Source organism: Rhipicephalus sanguineus, chromosome 2 (assembly GCF_013339695.2).
Source record: "Rhipicephalus sanguineus isolate Rsan-2018 chromosome 2, BIME_Rsan_1.4, whole genome shotgun sequence".
Taxonomy (NCBI): Eukaryota; Metazoa; Arthropoda; class Arachnida; order Ixodida; family Ixodidae; genus Rhipicephalus; species Rhipicephalus sanguineus.
Genome location: NC_051177.1, coordinates 180840696 through 180867299, shown reverse-complemented (window position 1 = coordinate 180867299; position 26604 = coordinate 180840696). Strand labels below are relative to the sequence as shown.

General features: G+C 45.5%; 2 protein-coding genes across 2 annotated transcripts in view; one reads left to right on the top strand and one right to left on the bottom strand.

Moving 5' to 3' along the window:
- LOC119383892 (40S ribosomal protein S8) overlaps positions 1-17638 on the bottom strand; it is a 20687-nt gene extending 3049 nt beyond the window's left edge. Inside the window, exons 1-4 of the mRNA XM_037652165.2 lie at positions 17510-17638; positions 16854-16960; positions 12258-12357; positions 9078-9253 (exon numbers count right to left, since the gene is read on the bottom strand). Coding sequence (XP_037508093.1) covers positions 9078-9253; positions 12258-12357; positions 16854-16960; positions 17510-17513 — 387 coding nt within the window. The 5' untranslated portion in view covers positions 17514-17638. The remainder of the gene's footprint in view (positions 1-9077; positions 9254-12257; positions 12358-16853; positions 16961-17509) is intronic.
- On the top strand, positions 17578-26604 carry LOC119383893 (biogenesis of lysosome-related organelles complex 1 subunit 5). Its single transcript, XM_037652166.2, has 4 exons — positions 17578-17663; positions 17830-17912; positions 20048-20236; positions 25866-26604. Exons 1-4 carry the CDS (start codon positions 17606-17608, stop codon positions 26040-26042), a joined length of 507 nt encoding a protein of 168 aa, XP_037508094.1. The 5' UTR covers positions 17578-17605; the 3' UTR covers positions 26043-26604.

Genomic DNA, 26604 nt, shown 5'->3' with positions numbered 1-26604 from the left:
GGTATGAACTACACTACCTTTTTACAAACTACGCAATTTATATAACCCGGGTAACAACATATGAAATAGAAGAAAAAAGTTTTTTAACTAGGTTCACTTTACATTTGAAAATAAAAAAAAGAATAAACATCACATTTTTCAAATAGTAAAAAAATCTGATTGCACAAGAATTGTAGTCACATAGCAGTAGGTCTTTGAACGGTCAATGAACGATTCTTACTAGCACGCGATTGCGGCGACGCCTTCAAGGAAAGAACAAAAGCGGTATGGCGGCCACCGATGAACGCATGGGGGGGGGGGGGGGGGGGTCACATATATTTACAACCACTCAGAGGCGATTACCACAGCACTATGGAAGCCTCCATTACAAAGGCGCGTAGAAGGACACGCTTGGGCGCGTTAACATGTTCTGCGAACGTATCCCTGGCGCTGCTTCTAAAGTTACCGTATTTACTCGATTCTACCGCACCCTCGATTGTAACGCGCACCCGTTTTCCGCGACCAAAAAAAAAAAAAAAGTACAACATCGATTCTAACGCGCACCCATTTTTCGTGAGAGAAATGAACAAAAGAAGTCCGTAGGAGTCCACCTTCGAATATTCAGAAGAACAAGTACAGTATAGACCGCTTATAACGTAAGTCGCCGGAGTTGCGAATATCCGCACTATAAGCGGTACCGCACTATAACCAAAACAACCTTCTACAAAGGCTGCAGTTGCACAAAACGTGTTGAGCATGTAGCCTCGCGTGTCCGATAATCGACATATGCGATTTGGGGCGCTTACAACCACTTAAATCTCCGAATGTTCAAAAATTAACCGCCAAAGACCCGCATTGCCAACGAAATGAACACGGGGGGGAAAAGCAAACAAAACAAAGTGCCATCGCGGAAATTCGCCGACTACGTTTCAGGCCACCTCGAGGTATGCGCATTACACAGAAACCATGTCGAATCGCGACCGAAATTTCACGTGCTGAGCGGTACCGATCGTTCGATATCACGGGCGCGCACGCGATGTCCAAGACATTGCAATCGAATCCGGAACCACCATTCGAGAGTTGCATGTGCCAACCATGCCCTCGTTTTCATTAACGATATGATTCTCTTCCCTTCAAGTGCAGCCATCGCAAAAAGTTTCGTTGATTCCGCACCAAACCGCAACTTTCATCGCCCGCGACCGAAAAGCAACCAACGCTGATTAGGCCTAGCGTGCGGTTCAGCATGTTGTCGTGGGAAATTTCTCCAAGACAACATGAAGATCGGACGTCGAAAAGATCGCACTCAAGCACTAACCCAAGAACAGCGCGCATGATACGAAGTTTGTGCGGTTTATGTTCGCGGCTGGGAGATCAACGGCGACAAAAGCCCGCCAAGCTCGTTTAAGTCCGCGCACTGGCAGAAAAGGCGAAAGCTCGCCTCATGAAGCCGCAAAACTTTTCAATTTGCGGACGAGGTAGCAGACGCGATATCTGTAGCAAGTGTGATAACGACGACGCTTTTCCCGACAGGAAACTTACTTTAAAGCGCACTTGATGAGGACGCGATCGTACGTTCCACGCGTAACGCGCTGCCGGCAAGCGGCCGCGGAGCCTTGCCGCCGCCGGTGCAAAGGCTACTCCGTCGCCTAGGCAACCACCATCCTTCCCCACTCTGCGAGCCCGCACAGCGCTGCCGCGGTCTTTTTCCTCCCTCCGCCCCTCGTTCGTTCACTGTGCGTGCCCTCGCCCTTCGTAACGACCGCGTCGCTCCCTCCCCAGCGGCGTACCTCCTTTGAGAACCGCACTCGCTACCGCGTTTGTCAGAAATATTTTCTCGCAACCGCATTATAAACGGTATTTCATCTTGGGGGACTGCACAATAAGCGGTATGCGTATACATGCGGTTCTATGGGAGGGTAAACGGGAGTCGAAAAAGACCGCATTATAACCGGTCCTGCACTATATGCGGTTACGTTATAAGTGGTCTGCACTGTATTTGGCTTTTAAAGAACTAAAGTTTCAAAAAAAAAAAAAAGAAAACACAAAGTCAAACGGCGGGCCTTGGCGCTGAAACTGTCACCACTACGGCGACGATACGAGTCGCATAATGGATCAGTCTTCATCGCTGTCGGACAACTCCTTGTCGCTGTCAACGCTCTTCGATTTCGGCAAACCGGCCCTGCTTTTGTCCACAGAAACTTTTTCGTGAAGCTTTGCTGTAAAACAATCTTCTGCTTCTGTTTGCGCCAGTCTCGCACGCATGTTTCGGCAACTCCGAACGACCGCGATGCGGCCCGATTTCCGTCCGTCTCTGCACATGTAATAACTTTTCTTTGAAATGCGACATCGTGGTGCACTCATCGAGTACTTGGAGTGGGCACTTCCATGCCACCGATGCGAATGTAGAACGGGATGACAAACTCCTCAGCACACGTACGAACTGAAACAATGACAGAAATGGCCGAGGCGCGTAGGAGGCGGCCATTTTGAAATGCCGATGGCAATACGATAACCGAGATAAAAAAAAGTTTTTCCAAGTAGGTTCACTTTACATTTGAAAATAAGAAAAGAATAAACATCACACTTCTCAAATAATAAAAAAAAAATCCCGCTGTGATGGCTTTCGAGATAGCGCGCGCGCGCCAGTGATCGCGACCGCGCAAAGTTCAAAGTTGCTCCTCGCGCGACACTCCACCCCCCCCCCCTCGTGTCTTCGTGTCTTTTAAGGCTTGTTAAAAACGGGCGGGGCGTTTCCTGTCTGCTTCGACGGCAGGCCTTCTGAGCGTGGTGATGTTATCGCATGCAGCCTCCGAGCGACGGCAATGGGCCGGCTCGTTTGCTTCGGCCGCGTACGTCGCCTCTGCTCGCATGCTTTTACCCGCTGTATAACATACAATTCGCGGGGGGATCTTATCAATTTGGACTTCATACCGGAAGGACATGACGGCGACGGCAAGAACCCCTCGAGACTGTCCATATAATTGCTATTGCAATAAAAACTGATTGCACAAGAATTGTGTAGTCACATAGCAGTACGTCTTTGAACGGTCAATGAATGATTCCGACTAGCACGCGATTGCGGCGACGCCTTCGCGCGTAACATCAGGAAAGAACAAAAGCAGTATGGCCACCGACGAACGCACCAGTATGACCACCCCCATAGGCGTGCGCACGAAGGGGGGGGGGGGGGGGGGGGCAAAGTCGATAGCGCCCATACTTTGACTTAATCGGAAGGAGGGGCGCTGCGATTAATATTTGCCCTCCCTGAAGGGCGAACCCTCAGGAAGCTTTCGAATAGCGTACGCAAAGCTTTGCGTTGGCTTTTCCCACAACTGCGCATGCGTCGTACGCTAACCGCTTTCGGGCTCCCGTTAAGTGACGGAAATAGCGGGCCGCAAACGCTAACACTAACTTAGCGTACGCTATTCGAAAACTGCCTAAAATAAAGCGCCTTCAGCTATCTGCTCAGCTGCGCGGGTGGCGTAGCGTCAAGTGTACCGCACGCTTTTAATAGGTGATAATAAAAGCGCGCTGCGCCACCGTTTGCTGCCACCTCGTGAGGGACCGCCTTCAAAAATGCGTCGTGAGCGCCGAGAAACCTTACCCCTCGGACACTACACATATTTACAACCGCTCAGAGGCGATTATCACAGCACTATGGAAGCCTCTATTACAAAGGCGCGTAGAAGGACACGCTTGGGCGCGTTAACGTGTTCTGCGAACGTATCCCTGGCGCTGCTTCTAAAGTTACGTTTTCCCACGCTGAAAGTGACGCGGGCTTGAAAATTCTTGATTGTGGGGCCATTTCGGCGCAGTTCAGTGCAATTTTTGCAATTTTTATGCTTTTGGAGCAGCTTGGCGCAGGAAAACGGAATCGTATCAAAAATGCGCAATATGCGCAGCTGTCTCACCCCTGCAGCCCTAATAATTTTTTGCTGAACATTACATGCAAATGCCTGTGTCCCAGCTAATCGTGCCAAGCAGTGATTATGAAATAAAAAAATAAAAGCCTAAACGAATATTCAAAGACAGTGTTAAGGTACAGCACAGTCTGTGGATTACAATAAAACAAATGGCATAAAAATTGATCTAGCCATAGTTGTGCTATGCTTTCCACAAGCGAAGTGGCAAGCACAAAACTTTTTGGGAAAATGGACAAGAAAGTTTTGGTTGCAGTTAAACCCAACACTAAAGTACCAGGAAAGTAATCATTGGTGTGGTTGGGCCTCTACTTGGCATGATTTAGGAAGTTTATTAGCATCTATCATTTACCGCAGGCACTTTAGTGCAGCCCCCTGGAACGCAAGTGCACCAGGCTGCATGTAAAGACTGGACATGTTGAACTGTATGGCTACATTTGCGGCCGCGAAATGTGTAGTCAGGTGGCCTAAATAGTGGTGTATTAGTTTGATGACGCTTTGCGATCACCCCTGTCAAGTATAACGCCTAAAAATTGCATTTTCTTGTACGATAAACCGCACCTGCGCCGCAGAGCCGACGCCTTCTCGGCAATCCGAAGCTGAGTGCGACTTCGCACCGAACTATACCGCAGACAAATTTTCTCACATTATTAACTTTTCTAAGTGAAACGATAACGCTCTTCTGCTAGAGGGGACATTAGACAGCAGTTTTATTGAAATGGGAGCAGGAACACGTGTGCACGAAGCTCAGGTTTCGGTGGAGCGGCGCGAGAGCAAGCGCCTGCAGATCGTCTCCGAAATAAATCCGGTAAAGCGGCACTCACGCATCATCTGATAAGCAGTAAGCGTTTTGATGATAACGCGCTATGGTTTACATCGCTGTCGCTTTATTACCGTCCCGGCAAGAGATGACACGACGTGCCTGCCGGCAACCCAGTCGGTACACTCCAATCTAGTCACTGGCTCGCCCGATCCATGCAGTACTGTCCCCCATTTTCCTCTGTACGAAACTAAAGAGGCTTGCCCTTTGCCTCCCGTACATGCGTCACCTTTCAAACAGCGGCGTTTAGTTTTCGATTCACGTGCTTACGGCCGCGGAGTGACCAAGCAGCGAGCACTCTGCTCGTAAACACAGTGGCCATCGCGTGGCACCAACCAATAGAAAAGCGCCCCTCAACGGTGTTGCGTGCACCGCCAATAGGAGCGTCGCGTGCATTGCAAGGTTTCTGAGAATACCCTCAGTTTTTTTTTTGTTTGCGCTTTATGCAGTGATCGTAAGCGAGAAGGGTGGGAACAGAAAGGCGGAACTTTGAGCTTTGAAACGACGCCAAGATGGCGGCTCTCGGTGGCAGGAAAGATGAGATACGACGCCATGAATTGCGCCATTTCAGCGCGATTTTGGGCTTCTGTTTCACTGAGCTCACAAAATTATTTCTTTCGGGCACTTAGAGTGCATTCTCAGCGTAATTGTTTAGATACTGCGTAAATGAGAGACCACAGATGCCAAAACGAGTGTTTTCCAAAAATTAATTTTTTTGGCTAATTTCAAAGGGGGCATGGCAATGGGAATGGTAAATTTGGTCAAAATGTTCAATTTTTCAGTTAATTTTTTTCTGCAATCCTGAGACCACGTGTTACGTCTTGATGAAATATTGAACCAAAATCAGCAGAAGTTGAAAAAAAAAAAGCATTTCACTAGAGTGCTGTCATTTAAAACTATGAGAAAAATGGGCTTTAGAAAATGCAAATCTGCACTTTCCCCTTGACACAGTGCCCCCATATTGGCATCATAAAGAAGACAGATAAGAGCTCAAGATAGCCGCAAAGCTGCATTTCTCCGATGAAAAAAACCAGCTTCCTTCAGAGTTCGATTTTCCTAGCTTTTAGCTCCATTTCCTCAGCTTTCATTTCTTCAACAGTTGCTGTCAGTCATCCCTGCACCATTTCACAAGTAAAGATATAACCATTCCATTTTCTGCATTTAGATCCTGAGACATTGGCAAGTGCCATAAAGCTGTCCATATTTGTCTGCACGTCATACAGATTTTTATAATCGGCTTTTTGTAAAAGTTGTAAGACAATACGTACAAGAAATTTCAAAAATTTTTTGCGCGCTTATTTGATAATTAAAAAATAAACCAATAGCATTACGGCACAGAATGGGCCCTTGTGAATATCCTAATGCAAAAACCTTGACGAACTTATGTCTGAATCATTAATTTTGGGATGACAAGTCTGTCAAGTGTTGTAACTCAATAACTACAAAAGAAACCTCAAAACAGATTTCAGTTATGATATCAGCACAGCATATCACATCTGCATGACAAATTTCATCAGTTCATCTCCATAAATAACAGATAGTTTTCATTGGCACATCCCCCCCCCCCCCAAGTCACTTTTGCCACAGTCCACTGGTCTCATGCGGAAAAGCACATCGATTGGTACACTCTAAGAAAAAATAGAGTATTTGGGGAGTATTTCTGCTACACAACAATAATCGTCATCCACCTTGCGTACTTCCCTCGCGTTATCACCGCGGTCCCGGCACTTGCCGTTCACGAACGGCGCACACGTTAGCAGCGTGACATAGCATTCTTTATAGGAAAGTGACAAGAGCTGGGTTTTCAAGAAAGGAAACTCAAGCAAGCCAGATGACAATTATCATTGTGTAGCAGAAATACTCCCCAAATACTCGCTTTTTTCTTAGAATGTAACGGGCTACAAGCTGTCACAAGACATCGCAGATTTTATCTAATTACACCCGCCATATAATTATGAGAACCAGTACGTTTGCTGATGTCTACAAACTTCACTGCCAATCATCCATTATGATGTGCTAAGGCCTTGAGACAAAGTACAATAGAATCTCGGTGATACAAATCTCACGGAGGAGCGAAAATATTTGTATCATTATCTTCACCCGAAACCACGATATTTTCGCACGAAACGTTTATTCTTGTTGAAAGAACTCGGACATGTCTTTCTGACACATGTCAGAGCTTCGCTTGAGGCCAAATGAAACGAGTGGTAAGTTGGACGAGTTGGTAATGATCCATTATATAACTGCGCAAAAAACGGACGGCGACACAACAGGAGAGAAAAGCACAAACAGGTGGCAACCCAGTCGGTTGCCGCATGTCAAGCACCCCGGAGGCTTCAGAATAGAGTCTCTCAGCACAGCATAATAAAGCTTCAGTTGATAGTGTGTGCCTGTTTGTGCTTTCCTCTCCTCTTGTGTATAACAAATGAAACAAGTCCACTCCACCATAGTCCTATAAGCAAACAGGAATGCCGAAACACTTCGTGCCTTTTTAAGACTTTATTGCCTTTAATCTACTGTGTTAGCCACGCATCTTTGGAGCTACGTAGTCGCTATTGATAATCACGCTGATAGCAACAGCGGTTTCGTGCGCAGCAGTTGCGGCATATGGTAGTCAAGCTTTCAACCCGTGTGCGCTGGCCGAGCACGTGCTTTTGAAACTACAGTAGAACCCTGATTATATGAGTTTGAGGGGTCTACGCAAAACCACCATATAAACGAAAAACAAAGAACATAGGCAGTGGCAATCAGCCTTGCCCAGGAAAAGGGAACAGACCACCTGAATAAGCCTACGACACGACCCTGTGCTTATCCAGCGAAGGTAGATTAAATTATTTTTGAAAATGGCAGCTAACGGCAGCATTACTTAGTTGAAAGAGGTGTGAGCGAATCGGTTGAGGCAAACGATAACCATATGTCTGACTGCATGTGTGCTAGCCGCACGCGTACTTCCGAAACTTCCTGAGCACGCTTCTGTCGGTCGTCGCTCCACGGTTGCGGTATCACCCGTCGCAACGCTGCACTGAAAAGTGTTTGGACCATCCAAATTTTGGCCCACTGAACACAATAGAATTCGGCCGGGGAATTTCACGAATTCGTATCACAAAGATTCTATACTGTAAATTAATATGTAAACCAGTTTTCTCCTGTTCTGTGTCCCCCCCCTCGTGCTTTACGAATCTCCAGCATTTTGAGGTCACCAGGTTGGCAGGTATGCACGCCATACAGACGTGAAAGTTTTGTGAGCAAGCACTTTGACTGCCCCCCGATTACATTTCTCATAAAGCAATGATGTTGCTAGGCACACATACCGGGCGCCTATTCTATTTTGCCTGCAAATTTCTTTGTTCCGTTGCTCGACCCGACCCTTTGTCGTCCTCAGCTGCACTTCCCATCCCTTGGTATTCCGTACTCTCACAGACCATCTGTAGTCTGCCCTACGATTTACATGACCTGTAATCGATGCAACTACAACAAAACTCAGTGACACTGTCCACATGACCAAAGGCAAGCACCCGGAGGCTTCAGAATCGAGTCTCTCAGCACAGCATTCAGCCGAAAGATGGTATTTTTCAGATCATCACAACAGCCTCCAGAGCAACTAGCCTTGGCCACACGAATCGCTTGAGTATACATTTCCTGACTGGGCACCAAATGTAACCCTAACAAGAAACCTCTGGTCAAGATAGTGAGCAGGCACAGTAACACCATAAGAATGCAAGTTAGACACAACAGTGAGATCGTAATTAGTTTAAATTTGCCGGCTGACTTGCACAGCACGGTGAAAATTTCAATGAACAAGTTTTCAATCAACCTTTGGCTGGGTGTACAGAGCTTTTTCTGTCCAATCTGGCCCACTAATTTGGCTTTGGACTGATTAACCCTTTACCTCCCGTAGACAAAATCTAGCACATCCACACTTCGCACACAGACTACTGCAGACTAGCAGAAATCGTCCATGCTAAAATCTCAAATTTATCTTGCCAAAAACTGTCTCAGCAGCTCCACATGTCTAGTCCCCTTTTTTATGTACACAGGGTGCTATGATAATGTACTCTCTACTACAATAATGCAAACAAACCCTACTGCAAAATCTGCAGTGAAGACAAGTTTAGATCATTCTTAAATCCTTTTTTGCTCACTTTTACATCTAAAAAAATGTTTTGAACAGAATTCCGTGCAAATTCAGAAGAGCACCCTATGATTTGGAAACACTGTCACATGCATGCCTTGTGTGGTCTATAACACCACACAAAAGAATTAGTTTGGGAATGCTTTCTGATAACTACATCATTAAGGAGGTAAAGGGTTAATGTTTCCCTCCAGCTGGAGCCCTATAAAAGATATGCAGCACTCACCAGCTTGGCGCCCTTCTTGCGCCCCAGGGGCTGTGCATAGTGGGCCTCATACCACTGCCGGAAGGGTGTTGCATCAATCATAACAATGGCATTCTTCACCAGAGTCTTGGTCCGGACGAGCTCGTTGTTGCTCGCATTGTAGACCACGTCAATGATACGGGTCTTGCGTGTGCAGTCTGCAGAAAGGGATGCATCAAACTGATCACGAAACAAACAACGGAAATGTACAAAATCACACCTCCCACAAATAATGCACCAAACAACGTTGAATAAATGGTTGTGTAGACTAGGTGCACCGGCAACAGTCACGTACGGTAAAAGACACTCTCTGATGTTAATTCAAAGTACAGTCGAATCTCGTTAATACGTACCCGCTTTAAGCGTACTAACGGTTAAAACGTAGTTGCGACGAATCCCCGACCGAGTCCCATAGAGCCCAATGCATTCGCTGACCGCTTAAGCCATAGTGGTTCGCCCTATGCCTACCGGTTAGTGCGTACCCTGCGTACCGCGATAACTTTTTGTGCCATAAAATTTTACTGCGCCGCTCAACTTCCCGACGCCAGAATGTGCCGCCAAAGGTCTTCCGCCTTTTTGAGAAGTGCGCTGATCAGTCGATCCCCGATCCCGACTTCCGCGCGATTGCGGCGACGCCTTTGCGGGTAAGCATCGGGAAAGAACGAAGGTGAGGTGGCGGCCACCGACGAACGCGCCGACATGACTTATCGCCGACAACCTTATCACAATAAGTATCTTCAGCTATCTGCTCGGGCACGCGTGCGGCGCAGCGCTGCTTTTTAAGCCTACTGCACGCTTTTATTAGGCGACAACCTGAACGCGATGGGCCGCCGATCGCTGCCGCTTCGCTGTGCGCGGCCGTCTTCAAGGCTGAAGTTGAATTAATGGCACAAATGCTCGGACAGGGACCAAGAACTTCAGCGATGTACCAACTAGCCCGACAGCAAACGCTACTAAGCCGTCATCAGGCGCGCACCGCTTTGTAGAAGCGAAAGCAGATCGCTGTTGCGTAGTTAGCGTTGCGGGCGCCGAGAAACCTCGCTGCATTGACGCTATCGCAATAAACGCGCGTGTAAGATACAGCAAGCGTAGCGCGGGTGTAACCATACTGCACGCTTTTATTAGGCGACCACCCAACGCGCCTCCGTCCGCTGCCAGGACCGCTAGAGCATCGCGGAGGGCGCATCGCTTGCATGAAGCTCGTCATCGCTGCGTTAACCGAACAAGCTACTCGCCGCATCTGTGCACGATCTGGAGCGAAGTAGGTACGAACAAGATTCCCACGATAAATGCGCGCGTGCGGCACAGCAAGCGGCCCGGTAGTGACGGCGTGAGCCGAGTAGGCGACGCGCTGCACACAACTAGCCGGGAGGCGATCGGCTCCACGCGGCCGTACCACGTTTCACTGGAACTGTGTCAGTTTTCGTTCAGTAGCAGATCGCGGTTAGATGCACGCACATATACCGCGGAAAGCAGACACTGTCCGTTCTGTCGCTATGTCGGTCACTGCGTTGACCGCGTATCCCGGACCCTGCAATAGTTTCGAAATGCTCTTCGGCGTCACCACTACGCGCTATCGGGCGGCCGTGCGAGTGTGCCAGGATCTTTTCTCCACTTTGGCAAAAAGAAAGAAAAGGCTTTGCGATGGGTACTTTAGGCAATATTTGCTGTGGCACTCTATTATTTGCTGGCGGCGATGGCGTACGCTAGGAGATGCAAATTTGTACTTGGTGTTTAATGCGTACTACTGTTTAGTGCGTAGTTATGCCGCGTTCCCGGCAGGTACGTATTAACGAGGTTTCACTGTACAACCACAGCGTGTTCAACTGCTGCAAAATTTGTCACCACTCAGGACAATGACAATTCTACTAGTTGGCATTTTACAAAATGGCAGCATTTTGTGTTGCTCGCTGCAAATTTTGCTATTTGATGAACTGCCCTCCCACCTTATTAAAGAATGGTTTTTACATCAAACTATGTCTTGACAACAGAATCCTTAAATAGGTTTTCTGGTCACAAAGCAAAGCTTCAAAAGAGTGCTGTGGGAGATATTCATACACTGGCATTAGGCTGCCATGCATGCTCAATCTTTGGGCACCCGCTCTGGTGGCACCACGTTTCACTCCAGCTACAGCAACACAGTCAAAAGGTGTTCTACTTGCGAAGTCATCGGAGGCATCACAAGACTGACTGCTGCATCAAGGTTTGACTTTTCACCAGCAAAAAGTGCTCTTGAAGCAAATCACTGGTTTCAGCCAATGGCACCAATACAGGCTTTTTGACATTGCGCAGTTTTTCAGCAGCAGTTCACACAATAGTGCAGCGTACGAAGTAACTGCATGAGCATGCACGACAGCCCCCAAAGCTTGCAAGTAATTTTAACTGGGACACAATGGGTCACCCAACTAAGCTCCCACGTGAAGAGTTTCATGCTCATAAGCAGCAAGTAGATGAATTTCATCGCATGCACATTTAGTGCTTCCGACTGCATGACCAAAGGCAAGCACCCAGAGGCTTCAGAATCGAGTCTCTCAGCACAGCATTCAGCCGAAAGATGGTATTTTTCAGATCATCACAACAGCCTCCCAAGTAACATGCCTTGGCAGCAAGTCGGGCCCTGTGCTACGGAACAGTCGCATTAAAAGAATAATAAAATAAATATGACCAGAGACTTTCTTCTTTCAAAGAAAATGGTAATTAACAGAAAAAACAATTGCGAACGAAGGCAGGTCATCTTTGCACCCCTCTTGCAAATAATGTTCCCAGATAGCCCTGCCGCAAGGTGCCAATTCCTTGCCGATGCAAGAGCGTTGCCAGGCAGACACAAGAAAAAAATTGGTGCCATCTAACGTTTGACAGAGGCATACAGATATAGCACCACCATTATTCCACATCTTTGTTAACTTGCAAAGTCTCTTGACGCCCAAATGGCCCAATGGGAAGAGTACAAAGCAATATCAGCAGCAGCCTCTCTTCGGTGGTCATTAAGGAACACTTAGCAAGGTTTGCACATGTACTGTTCTTATGCACCAACATCTCGAACAGCACACTCGTGGCAACGTCCCTCAGCAAGACTACGTCAAGGCAACCATTCTGTAACACAGGCTCTGAAGCACACGTTCCATAACGCCCCTCCTCTCTGCCATGTGATGAGCCACTCACGCTCGGATGCCCAGGAGAAGTTGCCACAGTCGAGGCGGAGGGCACGGTACTTCTTGTTGCCACCTCGGGTCCGGACTGTGTGAATGCGCTTCGGGCCAAGCTGTTGGAAGAAGAGGAGCAGAGCCCAAACATCAAAACATGCACAAAATGTGTATCTTGTAAAAGGTCAAAGCATATTACCAGCAATTAGTAACATTTTACACTGTTACCAGGTTTAACAAAGGTTGCTACTATTGACCACATTTGTAATTACTGCAGTTAAAGATTTCAAACAAATTTCATTTAGATTATTTGCAAGAATATGCCATCGCCTCTTTTTTTTTTTTTGTTAGAGATTATGAAACATACATCTGCGTGTTCACTTTGTACCTTTTTCTTTCTTTAAGGGGTGTGCGTGCGTATGTGTTAACATTGCCATTACTGAATAAAACATAACAGTGTTCAACAGCGACTCAAAAAGCTAGTCAGTTATATGCTGCCTGAAACAGTAACTGGCTAGATGTAACACCTTAAATTGTGCCAACTTGCCGGGAAAAATTTAGTGACTTGCTAGGATGAATCAACTATAGTCACATACAACTTTATAAGTGCGCGAGGGGATCGGCTCTCTGGACTTGCTAAGTTTTATCTGATTAGAGCTACCTGCATTCGCATTTAAGATATGCCTCATAGGACCGTGGCAGAAATCAATGGGGCTTTGTTCCAAAGCTCTCCAGGATGCTGATGGTGGGTGTTCCCACGACAGACCGGGTGTTGAATCAAGTGAGAGCAAGACAACGGATGGTCCTTTTGCTTGTGCTGAAGACACGTGCAGACCAAGTAGGGAAGGACAGAGTGCGAGACGAGGCTAGTTCAAGCCACAAAGCCGCATGCATTTTAAAACAGAAACCACACGTTCGAACAGCTATCGGTGTGCCCAGCTGGCGAAAAAGGGGAGAATACCAGCTTTGTTGACACGCCACACCTTGTGGCCCAAGGAAATGCGGTGTGCACAAAAACCATAACTGGATGGTCACATGACTTGGTCAGTGGGCAAAAAAAGAGCAGTGTGGCTTGCCGCGTGAATCCACCATTAGCAAACTCCTCATCAGCAATGCTAAATGTGACCTCCCTTCCATAATTTGATTTTCTCCACCCCACCTAAGAGCAACATGAATGCACGAGAAACAGCAGTGAACAGCTACACTGCTTGGCATGAATGATACACTTTCTGGGATTACTACATCTCATGTGCGATTCATCCACAGCAGTCCAAGAGCCACGAGGCACAATGGGCAGCGTGTGGTCCAACCGTCGTTTTTACTGTTCCCTGGTTTTAGGGCGTGGCCACCTGACGGAGGGGACACGCGTAGAGCAACACAGGGAAACAAAACGCAACGTGTAGACATAATGTGTGCGTGAATAAACACCCTGAACAATTAACTAGCACTCCAGTGCAGACTTATGTCACAACCATGTCGCACGACTCACTGTTACTTAAACCTAAATGCACCTGTGTTCTTGGCAATGCTGCTGATACCAGCATCTTTTTACAGTGCTTACATTTGTGTCTAGAAGTGTGGGTATGATGCAAGACAGCTGTGAACTGTAATCAATAGCATAATTTAGTGCAATGATGTAAAGCAGGACAAGATTCTCAGCATTAAAAAAAGAAAAACGTACTAAAGCCACCTCAACATTGTTACAGATTTACATTTACTTCCCAAAGACTGAAAGCAGCAGTTTTGTTGCGCTACACTGCAGTTTCCTTTTGTTATTTTGCTCTCTGGTTTTTTACAGTTGCGTTCATATACCATGATTTAACCTCACATTGTAGTCCAAATAAGGTGGGGGCACGCAAAACATACACTGCACAGACAGGTTTGTTCTGTGAAACAAGTTTCCATATTGCTTCCTCTGAGAAATATCCCCACCTTTTGGTGAAGAACACAGAGAAAAAAAAAAATTTAAGGGACTGACAACTGCCCAGAACATGAAATTCACATCAGTGGAGATTAATCCACTGATGGAAAGACTGTCCGTCGCATTGACTCAAACCAACCCTGCTTTTTTCATGAGATAGATTTATATTTTTATTTCGTAATTGAAAGTCACGAAAAATGACCTGTGGTGCCTCTGGTGGCAAAAACATTAACTATCCGATGAAACCGGCCACGTGACCGTTGACTGCTGTACGCGGTCAACGATTTGTTTGTTAGTATTGAAATATTGTTCGTTTCTTTATATTAAAATGTACTACTCCATAAAAATGTACATATAGGCCTGCGCTAGTAGTATGCATTAAAGTGGCGCTGCCTTCATGTGACGTAATGACTCCATGCTCGTCAGCATGTCTTGAGAGACTTTCCAGCGTGCTCATGCAACCATGCACGAAGTTTCCAGGTCACTAAAATTTTGGAGTGACAGTTTTACTACCTACACTTCGTCTCAGAGATGATGCGCACTGCAACTCGGCGCGGCCCCGCATATGCGTAGTGACGTTTTCGACGACTTGGCTTGGCTTGTGCATCGAGAGTGTAACGACACCGGGACAAGCCACTCATGACACAGGCACATGCAACCTTGGACGCATGCGCACACAACGCGGTACAGATACAGGGAAAGTGTATAATGCCACATCAGCTCATTGTAACAGCTTGTTATTTTCAAAAATAGTTGAAAAGCTCTAAATAAAGGTGGTTAAGCATAGTTAAAGGAACTCCTGTGAAAGCAGAATGATAGCTTTCACAAATCACGAGAAGGGCTGGCAGCATTGCTATCAATTCTCAGCACTGCTGGAGGAAAGCTCCGTCTGTGTTTAGAGCCTTTCAGATCGAAAAATACTGCTTGTAAAATAACTAATGCTTTTGGGATTAACTACTGCAGCTACAAACACTGCGAAGGCTGAGCTTTCTGGCGTGCCGTAAAAAAAATGGGTAGAGAAAAATCAGTTGTTGGTCCCTTTAACAGATGAAAGAAAATGTGTCCAGCACATGTAGCGAGCAGATATTCCCAAAATTCTCGGGGGCTGTGTAACATACACGCTAAAGTTGACATAAATGGGCACTTGAGTTTACATTTATTAGCAGTGTTACAAGAAACACTTGTCAGTCCAGAAACGTTATCAGCCTCCTTCAGCTAGATTGGGCATAAGATGTTGCTTGTAATAATTTTGTCTTGGCCCTTGCATATTTACAATAAATGTAATGATTCAGTCACGTGCTCTTTCCTTTATCAGATTCCTGAACCAGAATATGGCAGGCAGCGCAAGGGACCCTTCTGCCAGCAGTTTGTCTTCATTTGCGATACTTGTATAATATTGACTTCACAGCTTGGATTGAGCCGTCAGAAAAACAGTGGTGGTGTCAGTGGTGGGCACAATTGGCAACCCCACCTCTGACAAGTCACACTGGCAAAACAGTACTTGTCCCCCTCCCCCCCACCACTGATACGAATTTATCACTGACTTCTAAAACAAAATTAGTGCAACATTTACATCACATTTAGTGAACCACTGTGACGCTCCTCTGTGATTATGGGATGCATCACAAGAAGCAGCAATGGCATCCACTGCAGGTTTGCAGTGCTTTTCAGATATGAAACAGCAATGACATGAATGCTTACGAGAGCAATCCGGTAGATGTATCAACGATAGGCTCAGGGAGCATAAGAATTTGGTAGGAAAGACAGCCATATCAGGCCACTTGTCAATGCACTGCAGGACTTGTGCATGTGAACCACTTTTCGGGCAGTGCTCGGTAATCGGAAAGGAAAAGGACAAGCTGACACGTGAAGTGATTGAAGCGTATGAAATTGATCGCCAAAAAGACAGTTGCGTGAGTGCTCCCTCTGTGACCCTCTCCACTAAGGAGATAGAATTTTTGAACGGAAACATGTCTTAGGCCGTGTGCAAAATAATGAGTGTCAGGTTGGTTGTAACTTTATCTCGTGTTGGTGCTGTGCCTAATATCGCTTTCATTGGCTCGATGTGCGCATATAAGGTTCCTCCTTCAGAGAATAAAGTATCAGTTGCAGTTCGGCGCTTCGTCCTGTGTTTTCTTCTGCTGTCCCCGTCTTTGTGCGCTGTAGCCTTTAAGATGCAATACCAACTAGCCCACCAAGCCATACTTGTGAGCTTACGAGAGATCAATTTTACTTAAGGTTTAACAAGCGGCCGGTACAACATTAGCAACCACATAATCATCAGGCCACATTTTCATGTTGGGCTTTGGCTGGTATCTGCTTACATTCGGTGTACCATTTGTTGACCTCTCAACTTAGAACTCGTGTCTATAGAAGTTAAACTTGCACTATACAATGCTATTCGACAGAGCCTGCAAGGTGCAATATCCTTTAGATACGTTTCTTCGATACGTGCTGGGGTTTGCAAGTTTATGAGCGCTGTATGCGGATCAGAATAAGCGGCTACAATCCCTGAAACCCAATACAAAGCAAGCCTGTTGACTGCACCAAAGCAAAGCATGGCGGTCAAAGCATGCCCAGACATGCGTGCTGTTAACTACGAACCGTTTACTACGAAAGAGACGGCATGAGACAATGGCGAATCGTGACACTACGCACTGCACCAAACCTGCGGTGGCAAGGCAATAAACTCACCTTTGTGTTTGCCGCGGGTCGGCCAAGCTCGAACTTCCTCTTCTTGCGAAGAGGCTTGCGCTTACCGCCAGTCTTCCTACGCTTGTGCCAGTGATCACGAGAGATACCTGCGCCGATGAGACAAGGGTCCGTCACATCGCATCCAAACACTCAAACCACTTGCGGCAGTCAACTTCGACACGTCGTGAAGGCCTCAGGAACGCTATGCTCGTCACAGCATTCAGCCGAAAGATGGTATTTTTTTGGTTCATCACGACAGCCTTCACGAACCTCTCGAGAGTTGATGCCGGCACAGGTGCAGTCATACAGCACGCAAACTCGACGCGTTTAAACTGCAGAAGACAGCCACGGCTCCCGAATTCCGCGGTCGGTCAAATAACACGTCGTTACAACACACATAATCCGGCAAGTTGCAAAAAGCGAGCAAGTTAGAAGACTTACACGTGTGGCACGGCTACCCTCCATGATAGGAGCACTACGAGACACGGTACTTGGCGCCGTACCTCAAATTAACTAACTTCGACGGGGAAAAATTAATCAACTCGTTTGCTAGTATGAACATTTCTGAATAATTAGGTAAAAGTAGGTAAGCGTTTAACTTTGTCTACACGCGGATTACGGACGATTCCGCACAAGAGTCCGAACAAAGCACTTACCCATGATGGCGAATAGACCGGAAAGAGACCTCCAGCGGGCCGCGGTGGACGACGGGATACGCACACGCTTGCGTCCGAGCGCCGTCTAGGATAAACATGGCGGAAGTTTCGTCGTCGGCTGCTACGGCTGCTACGACTGCAAATGTTGTAAAAGGTATTTCGTCTACTTCGCGTGATGCTCCGCAACTCATAGATCAAACACAGACGCATTCGCGTTCATATATAATGCGTGTTCATTGTGCTTGTGTCACTAAGCGCCACACCTAGTGTTTGTCTTTTGACGAAGCGTTTGACGTTTCGCTGTTCTCTTCTTATCGCAGATATCACCGAGATCTATTCGCGCCTCTTCGATCACAAGCCATTTCTGCAAGGAGAAATAAAGTTTTTCGTTAAGGAATTTGAGGTAAGCACGCGCTCATGTGTTTTATGTTTATGCGTCGTTGTAGCGATCGTCTTATCCGTTGCATCGAAACGGCTGCTCTGCCGGCGAACAGTACGAGCAGTCACTTCGTCAAATGCTTAGAGGTTTCGAGTAGAGGTCCCGCAAGTGTATCCCCCTACGTCACCTACAGTCACTCAACTCACTGGCTTTTTCTGTGTTTACTCGCGAAAGCCTTTGCTTGCTGCTCTAATTGCCAGACTGGGAGGTCTATCGATCTAACGCGCAGCTTAAACCGAAACTGGCGCGTACTACGCTTATGCCAGACTAAGATATTAGAGTACATTAGCTTCGGTTTTTCTGGAGCTACGTTCATGCTTCCAGCAAAACTTGTGCAGTGTCAGCTTATAAGAGCACAATGGAGAGAACCCCAATTATAATTTGCAAAGGAGCACGCGCGTATTGGCATGTGCTCTTGTGGATCATTTTTCTAAAAGCTGTTGCCAGCGTACGAGTATTGCACAAACAGCGAAGTACCCACAGACATACAAAAAGCAATAAAACTACGACTTGGGCGAGTTTTTGGTAAATTGCTTCATCTTGGACTAACACAGTGCACTAAAAAAACACTGAATAGTGACAAGTACTGCAGAATGGGCAAAGTTGGTGCATTATGACAACGTATTGGTATAGCGCAGCTCAGTTTGAGCATAAAGAAAAGAGGCTTCAGCGAAGAAGGAAACACACTGAGCTGCGCTATACCAATACGTTGACTGAATAGTGACACACACAAGGTCTGTCTCGCAACTGAGGGATTACTCTTGCATGCAATTATAAACAAACACACAGGAACAACTGACATGGGTTGATGCCACTGTATACATCAGCAAAACGTTAGAGAATATCAGCTTCTGAAAAGTAAATTCCGTGTCATGGAACTCAACTAAAGTTCTTTTTTTTTTTTCTGGCTATGTGAAATACCTCTACCACTTCATGGTTACTCTGAAATTTATGCCTGAATGCAAAGTATTGCAGTGCTGGTGAAAAGTGGGGAGCAACCACATGACTAGCAGTGTGTGGCAATATTAGTGGCAGCTGCATTCTTTATGAAGATGTGCTGCGTTTCCTTAGTTAATGCAGCGTGCTGTTTGTCTCACGCACACTTATTCCCTAGGACAAAGAGATCCTACACACGACACCACTGTCGCATGGCACAAACTTTTTGCTGTGCCCAATTTGACTACTCTTGAGGTGGTTCGCTTTGTCGAGAGTTCATCCTGCTGAGCTTATTTTAGGCAGAAAATGCAACATTGATGCCAAACTGTCTCCAAGTGTTGTTAAGTCCGTGCACCAACTTGTAAGGGATGCCTGCATGCTTCGACTTCTATGACTGCTGTCGATCTGCTGCCCCATGTATCCCGTGCTTTGGCTGTTGCATTAATGTTTCATACATTGATGTAACAACATAAACAGGAAATACTGCCTCCTACAATCTTCTTACCTGCACTGAAAAACTTTCTTCTACCTTATCGGCACATGACTTCTTTAGTCTAAGCTCTGGTGCTGATGCATCAGTTGCACGCTTCATAAACTTCGAATGGCCAGCTTTCAAATTCAAAAGCATTTTCAAAGACCACGGGTTATAACATCAAACACCTCTTTTGCTTTCATTAAGGAAGAGTTCACTTGTGCATCCATATCTTGGATTGTCAAAGCTGATTTAACATTGTTACCACTCGCAGATTTTGCAGATGAAATTATGATTTGACTAGTAATGTGAAGAAAGTGGGTCAGAGGAGCCTGCAGAATTTACACAAGTATGTCGAGTCAAAAGGGGCAGCTGCAGAATGTCACATGCCTGCTCTCAAAGTGTACAATGCTTGAAATCGGCTCACTAGCTCTGCAAGCTTGTGTAGAGGAGCCAATTTTGATGTAGAAATTCAATCACCATAGAACACGGTATTAGAAGTGTCCATTTGTCACCAGTGGTAAATATGAGGTTACGAAATGTTCAGGTTTGGGGTTGACTCAGTTTACGCAGGAGTCAAGATCTTTAGAGCCTTTTTTTTCCTGCAGTCGGCATGACTCAGATTACTATTTGTTGTCACAAGATGTTCGTGATTGCTTAAAACATAATGTCATCCTCGGGTGCAATGCAGGAAAAGCGTGGCGACCGCGAGGTGCAGAGGCTGTTTGAGATGCTTGAAGATGTGACCGAGGTTCGGGAGACGCAGATAGACCGGGCGTGTCGTACTTCAGACCAGGGACTGTGCAGCCTCGCAGGCAACCTTGAGGTGGCACTCAGCATGTGCCACCGCATCCTCGAGGCCGAGGACAAGGTCAACTCGGTGAGTGATGCTCCCCACTAGTCTTCTGCACACCTTTTTCGGCCAGTGGAAGCCGTCACATCTGCACTCGTTTAAGGCTAAAGTTAAACGAAAATTCTGACCCACCTGTGGCATTATTTTAACATTATGGTATCCTAGAAAATGGGGTAGAGGTAAAAAAATACATGGCGCATGTGCGAACTTTGCACTCCTGAAGTGGCTGCACGTTTCCTCACACATTGCAGCACTAAGTGGTAATTTCTAACTAAAATAAATAGACAGCACTGCATGGAAAAAATCAATACTAACTCGTTTTGACAGCCATATTAGTGACATTGAGCATGCCTTGCGACAGTGTATTGTTCCACAAGTAAGAGGATTGCTATAATTTCCCAAATGAATTAGTATTTGCTGCTAGGGCAGTACACAGGAGTCCTCATAGAAAATTCTTGTCTTACATTTGGTGGTTTCTCATTTGCATTTCTCAAAAACAAGGAAACTCTTTTTTTCTGAGAAATCCATATGGACTTCCTCGTAGCGCTGTGTTATGAACGGGTGGATGGCAAATTTCCTTTCCGTGGCTCTTACTCTATATTGTGGGATTTTGAAAGCTGATTTACCATACATACATACTCTGTTCTGGCCATTTTGTGGGAGCCCACGCTGTACTGTACGAGATGACAGCATGGGCTCATGGATGGGATGATAGCATGGATGGTGAGCATGTGCCTTCCAAAAAAAAGCCCAAAATTGGAAGGGACACCTTTGACAGTGTGTTAAACTTCATTGTATGATCCACACCTGCTGTAGTACCACACAAGGGCTGACAGTATATATAAATAATAATCAAAAAAGAAAACACTACACCTGCCATGTCACCGCCGTCTCCTCTCTGTGACGTGACAAGTCTCCTTGACAAGTGTTTTCAACACGTCATCTAAAAGGTGCTGCAATTAAATATTTGTTGTTCTCTTGAAAAACTGAAGCTTTGCACTGCAATTATGGAGCAGACATCCACCTAAAAATGCAAGAACAGCAGAGCACAATATTTTGTGTCAGTGTTTGTTTAACAAAAGGGACGAGTAGAATAGAGTCTAAATTGTAAAGAAATCAAAACAACTCTAGCAAGCCCCTACAGGATATAGGTAAAGCAACGGGTGATGTCTGCATGGTGACAAGACTCCCTGCAACAGAGCTTCCGAGCTCGATGTGATCTGTGGATTAATTCTGATACTGTCTTTGCTGAAACGAGTGTGTAAGTGGGTATGTTGGTAATCCATAGGTTAATGTATGGGCAGTACACAGGGAACGAAGCATCAACTTCCAGCAGAGTGTAATGATAGGCAGTGTAAATTTAGGAAGTGAGAAAGCCCACTGCGGTGATTCGGATCTTACAGAATTCTGCTGACATACGGCCAAAGGTTGCATGTTCTACTATTGGCCACATTCAAGTCAATACCTTGGGTGCACATGGGTCCCAGACAATGCCTTCGGTGCACATAAGAGAACTCAAGGTGCTATAGGTACATCTGCTTAATTCAATCAACAGTGACAGTAGACTTTATGGGAAGAAAAAAGCGCAGGACTTTCTACCGAGTTGAAGGTTAGGAATGTCGAACGCTGATTTCTTTTGCGAGATGCTACTGGCACCTTGATAATGCATAGTGAGACATAATAAATTGAATGGATAAATTCTAAAAAGACTGGATGGATTTGATGAGAGCATGGCATGCTGAATTACAAACTACACACTTGTACTTGAGCATTTAAGGGGGGACAGGGCACTTGAAAAAAAGTTTTTTATTTCTTGATCGATTTTGATGAAACTTCCTGAGTTTATGTATATTTGTGTGTTAATTTCAAATATGCAATTACTTTTCTAGTATGATGTGTAGTTTTTAAAATACAAGATATTTGATGTGCCTTTTGGGGAGCAAGATTTTTTCTAAACCGAGTTAGTTACAAAGTAAATTAGCATATCGTGATAATCTGCAATCAGAACTGTGTGCAGTGCAACAAAAATGGATGTCCTAAACCCATTAGAACAAAAGTTATGGTATGTTGAACTTTCACGAGTGAAATTCTAGCTTGAAAATGACTCACTCATGAATATTCAATATAGCATAACTATTGTTCAAATGGGTTTATAACATCCATTTTTGTTGCGCTGCACACAGTTCCGATTGCAGATTATCATGATATGCTGATTTACTTTGTAACAGAGTCATTTTAAAAATAATCTTGCCCCCCAAAAGGCACAACAAATATTTTGTATTTTAAAAACTACACATCATACTAGAAAAATAATTGCATATTTGAAATCAGCACCCAAATATACATAATGTCGCCAAGTTTCATCAAAATCGATTAAGAAATAAAGAAAAAATTTTAAGAGCAGTGTCGTCCCCCCTTAATGAACAAAAGTATGGAAACAATTTTAGGCACTGTGGAGCTTAGGGAAAATTGCATTAGAAGTAGCCACGAAGAAGTTTCGCGTCAGTGTGGATGGGTATGCAAACACTAAAATGTTTGCATGTAGCCACACACCTAAGTCCAATGCAATTCCATTAATCCTCTTCTGATGATGCTGAGGTATTAGTACTTAGTCAGAATTCCATATTACTTACCATTCAAAAACTTTGTTCAGGTCAGAATGAAGAACAAGAAATTCCACTTGTTTATACTGCTACAGATAATGCACTCTGTAAATGGCTTTATGGTAGAGTTTATGCAGTTTGACCTAATAGGGAATTCGGAGCTATGCCAAAAATTTAAAAGGACAAAAGCAGGAAGCCTAATTATTAGCTCTAACATAATTGTGTGTGGTCTGATAAAGCATTAAATCAAATTCAGAATGCTTGGATCTATGTATCACAGTGCAACTTCGCACCACATTTTATGATGATCAATTTTGGAGATGCTTTCCTTTTTGCGAAACTTCACACAATTACTACAAGCGGCATTTCTCCATAGTACAGTAAAAGCTCATTAATTCGAACTTGGTTAGTTCAAACTGATGTCCTGGTCTCTGTACAGCCCTGTGTATTTCTATAGAGGAAAACTCCCGGTAACTCGAACGCGTTGATATTCACAACGGTGAATTCAAACTGGGAGCGCTGGTTTTCATCGCTCCTCGCAGAAGTAGGCCCAGAGTTATCACAATGTGTTGCAAAACCAAACCAAATCAAATTTACTAGAGATTCAAAACCATGAAACAGCAGAATTTCTCAGCATATAAGAGTTCAAACGCTGTGCTAGAGCTCTTGGGCAAGCTGCAAACAGTACTCATGGAGTCGCAACAGAAGAAATGCAAGCAAGTGAACTCTTGATTGCATTAACTCTGCCATGTAAATAAACGTGTTTCGGAGCATAACTATCGGCATTAAGGCTCACTGCTCGCATGAATGCATGTCTGTGCTTGTTTCTGGCCTATCACTGATTGATCAATTAATTCTGTTCGCTGTTAGAGCTTCATGAACTTAATTTACGAAATCTCCTGCCACAATTGTGTAGTTGCACCTAATTCGCAATAACGAGTCCAGAGGTGGTTTCTTTGAGTTCTGCCCACGCAGTGTGGTGCAATTTCCGTTTATTCTAGCGCCCTCCCGCTAATTGGAACAATTTTATAGCCCCCTTCGAGTTTGAATTAACAAGCTTTTACTGTACCAGGCATGCCATCTCATTAGAGTGATAGAAATGCTGCCACCCATAGTAACCAACGTGATCAGGTTTGGTTACGTAAAATCTCGCTAAAGTGATTGTCCAAGAACATGAGCCCTGATTGCGAGTTAAATGTTTGATTGGCCCATATCCTCAGACTTCTGTTAGGTTCGGCAAAGTTCACCTTAAAGGGCCCCTCACCAGGTTTGACAATTTTGAGCTAACGAGCGCAATGCATACACTGGGCGTTCACGATCACGTCTGCCAAAATTCGCAACGCTACGCACCGCGGAAATGGGTCAAATTTCAAGGTGAACGCTGCTTGCCCTTCCTCTCGCAGGTGCGCGCCTAGAGAATGAGGGGATGACGTACATGAGAAAATGGCCCTAAGTAGATGGTAGTGCTGTGACATTGCTCCTCTACGTAGACGACTATGCTCTGACGTTGCCAACAGCAGCACGTGACACTGCGATAATTATTTGACACGACATGTGTAGTTTGTGTAATTTGTTGCTTGAATAGATTAATAAAACTTGAGAGACATAATGAGACACACAAAGGGAATGTGTGCGTCTTTTTCATTTTTTTTTTTTTTTTTTCGTGAATTGCAGCGAGATGCGGGGCCAATGTGCCTCTGTTTCCCAAGCGTTCGTGTCCCCTCGGTTAGTGCATCGAGCAGATGCCAGCCCTGGAAACGAAAGTAATGTTCTGGCACGTTTGAGCACTCGTTATGCTCATTTATTCTAGCGCGTCCAAGTAAACGTTAATGCGGCACTGGCTCATGATACCACCACTCTCATGCCCGTACAGATGTCGCAACTTTCATGCCCGTTCCGCAGATACAGGTAGTACACCAGAGAGAACGCCGACACAACGCCCACGGCCGCTACATAAAAAAAAAGGCAGTGGCCATGCAACGCTGCTCGCGTGCTTGGGCTGGCTCGGGCACGTCATGCGCACGTGACCATGCATGCGCATGACGTGTTCATGCGTATGTGTCAAGTGAAGAGGGCAGGGAAGGGATTTGGCTTGCGAAGGCTACACGGGGCGAGTGGCAAGGGTTTGAAACTCGCCTCCTCGCATCTAGTTTCGCGCCGCTACATATTGTTGTTTTTCTCAGCTCGTAATTGACCGATTTGAAAAATTCTTGCGGCATACTGCTCTTCATTCAGCACACAACAACTTCCAGCGTCTAACTAAAATTTGCTATGTGGCCTGGTGAGGGGCCCTTTAATCATGTTTCTATGTGCCACGATTCTTGCAAGTGATGCACTTGAGGACAAACATGAGGGTATGTGTTTGTATTTTTTTTTTGGTGAACTTGGTATTTCACTTGATCAACTTGGGCCAATCTATGTGTTTTGTGCTTAAAAATGTGCAAATGCAGAAATGAACTAGTAGTGATAAGATGAACAGGCCTAAATGGGCACTGACACCAGTTTTCTGAGCTGTGTTCTCAGTGAATTCTGATAAGATATTTTACTTCGATATTAAAGTCAATTTTCGCATGGTGCACCTACTGACATCGACACTAGCATGACTTCAGGCTACAATGTCAATTCTGGTGAGCTTCAAGCACCAGTATGGCTGGTCGTGATGACATCAGGTACCGAAACATACAAAATGGCCACGTGTGTGTCACCTAGAAAATATTCAAAATGACTACTTGTGCACTGGCCACACAGTGATGTGGCAGTGGAAACATCACGATATCTTGCTCGAGCGAGAAGCTCGTACCATGTCATGCCGCCAGGGTACAGTAGGAACCCAAAACTAGCTTTTAAGAACATGTAATTAATTTGTCAGGGTGCATTCATACTTACCAGTACATTTTCTAGGCTCTGGAGGACTTGGTCTCTCACTTGGCACAAAAAAAAGCGACTGAGAAACTTTTGTGTCGCTACCCCCCTTAAAAAAGATTCTACATCTGCAGCGTTAAAACTTTGGCATGGTGGCTCACGTTCTTTCATCCTTTTCTGTTGCTGCAAAGGCGGACGACCTGTCAGAGCGGCGCGAGCGGCGACGGTGTGAGTGGGACCAGTTTGAGCAGGACGTCAAGGACAAGGTGGCCAGGATGGACCAGGCCTTTGAGGAAAAGGAGCGCGAACTCATCGACCACTACCGTCGCATTCGCGAGAAGTTGCAGCCGCCGCACAAGAGCGAATAGCAGCCAACTTGGCACTGGCCCATTTCGACCGTAGGTCAGCACCGCATCACGGAGCTCCATGCTGGAGTGCAGACAAGCTGCATCGCAACGGAAGTCCTTCGATGGTTACGCATGGGACCCCTCCTGGCTCATTCCAACAGACTGTTGTGTGCACACTAGTTTGTGGTGTTTGCAGTGCTGACCAGACTTTATAAATGACACATTTTTTCTTGACAGTAAGCAAATGTTTATGTGGAGAGTGTTTGGTTACTGTCAAGAACAAATGTATTCCCCTTACCAAATGACATTATAAATAATACACTTCCAGTGAGACGGGATTACTGGTCTTCCTATGCTGGCCAAACAGATAGCGCCGTTGTGTTATCTGTTTCTCCTTTCCACATGTAGGGTAGCAAACTAGGCAAGGTCTTGCTCATCTACCTTCCTCTCTCTTGTGGTGGCACGTTGCTCTGCAACAGTTTTCAACAGAGTCTTTATTCTCTGGTAACAAATTGCGGGTTTGAAATTGTGTATATAAAGAGTGTATACATAGTATTCTTTTTTATGTAATAAATTAAAAATG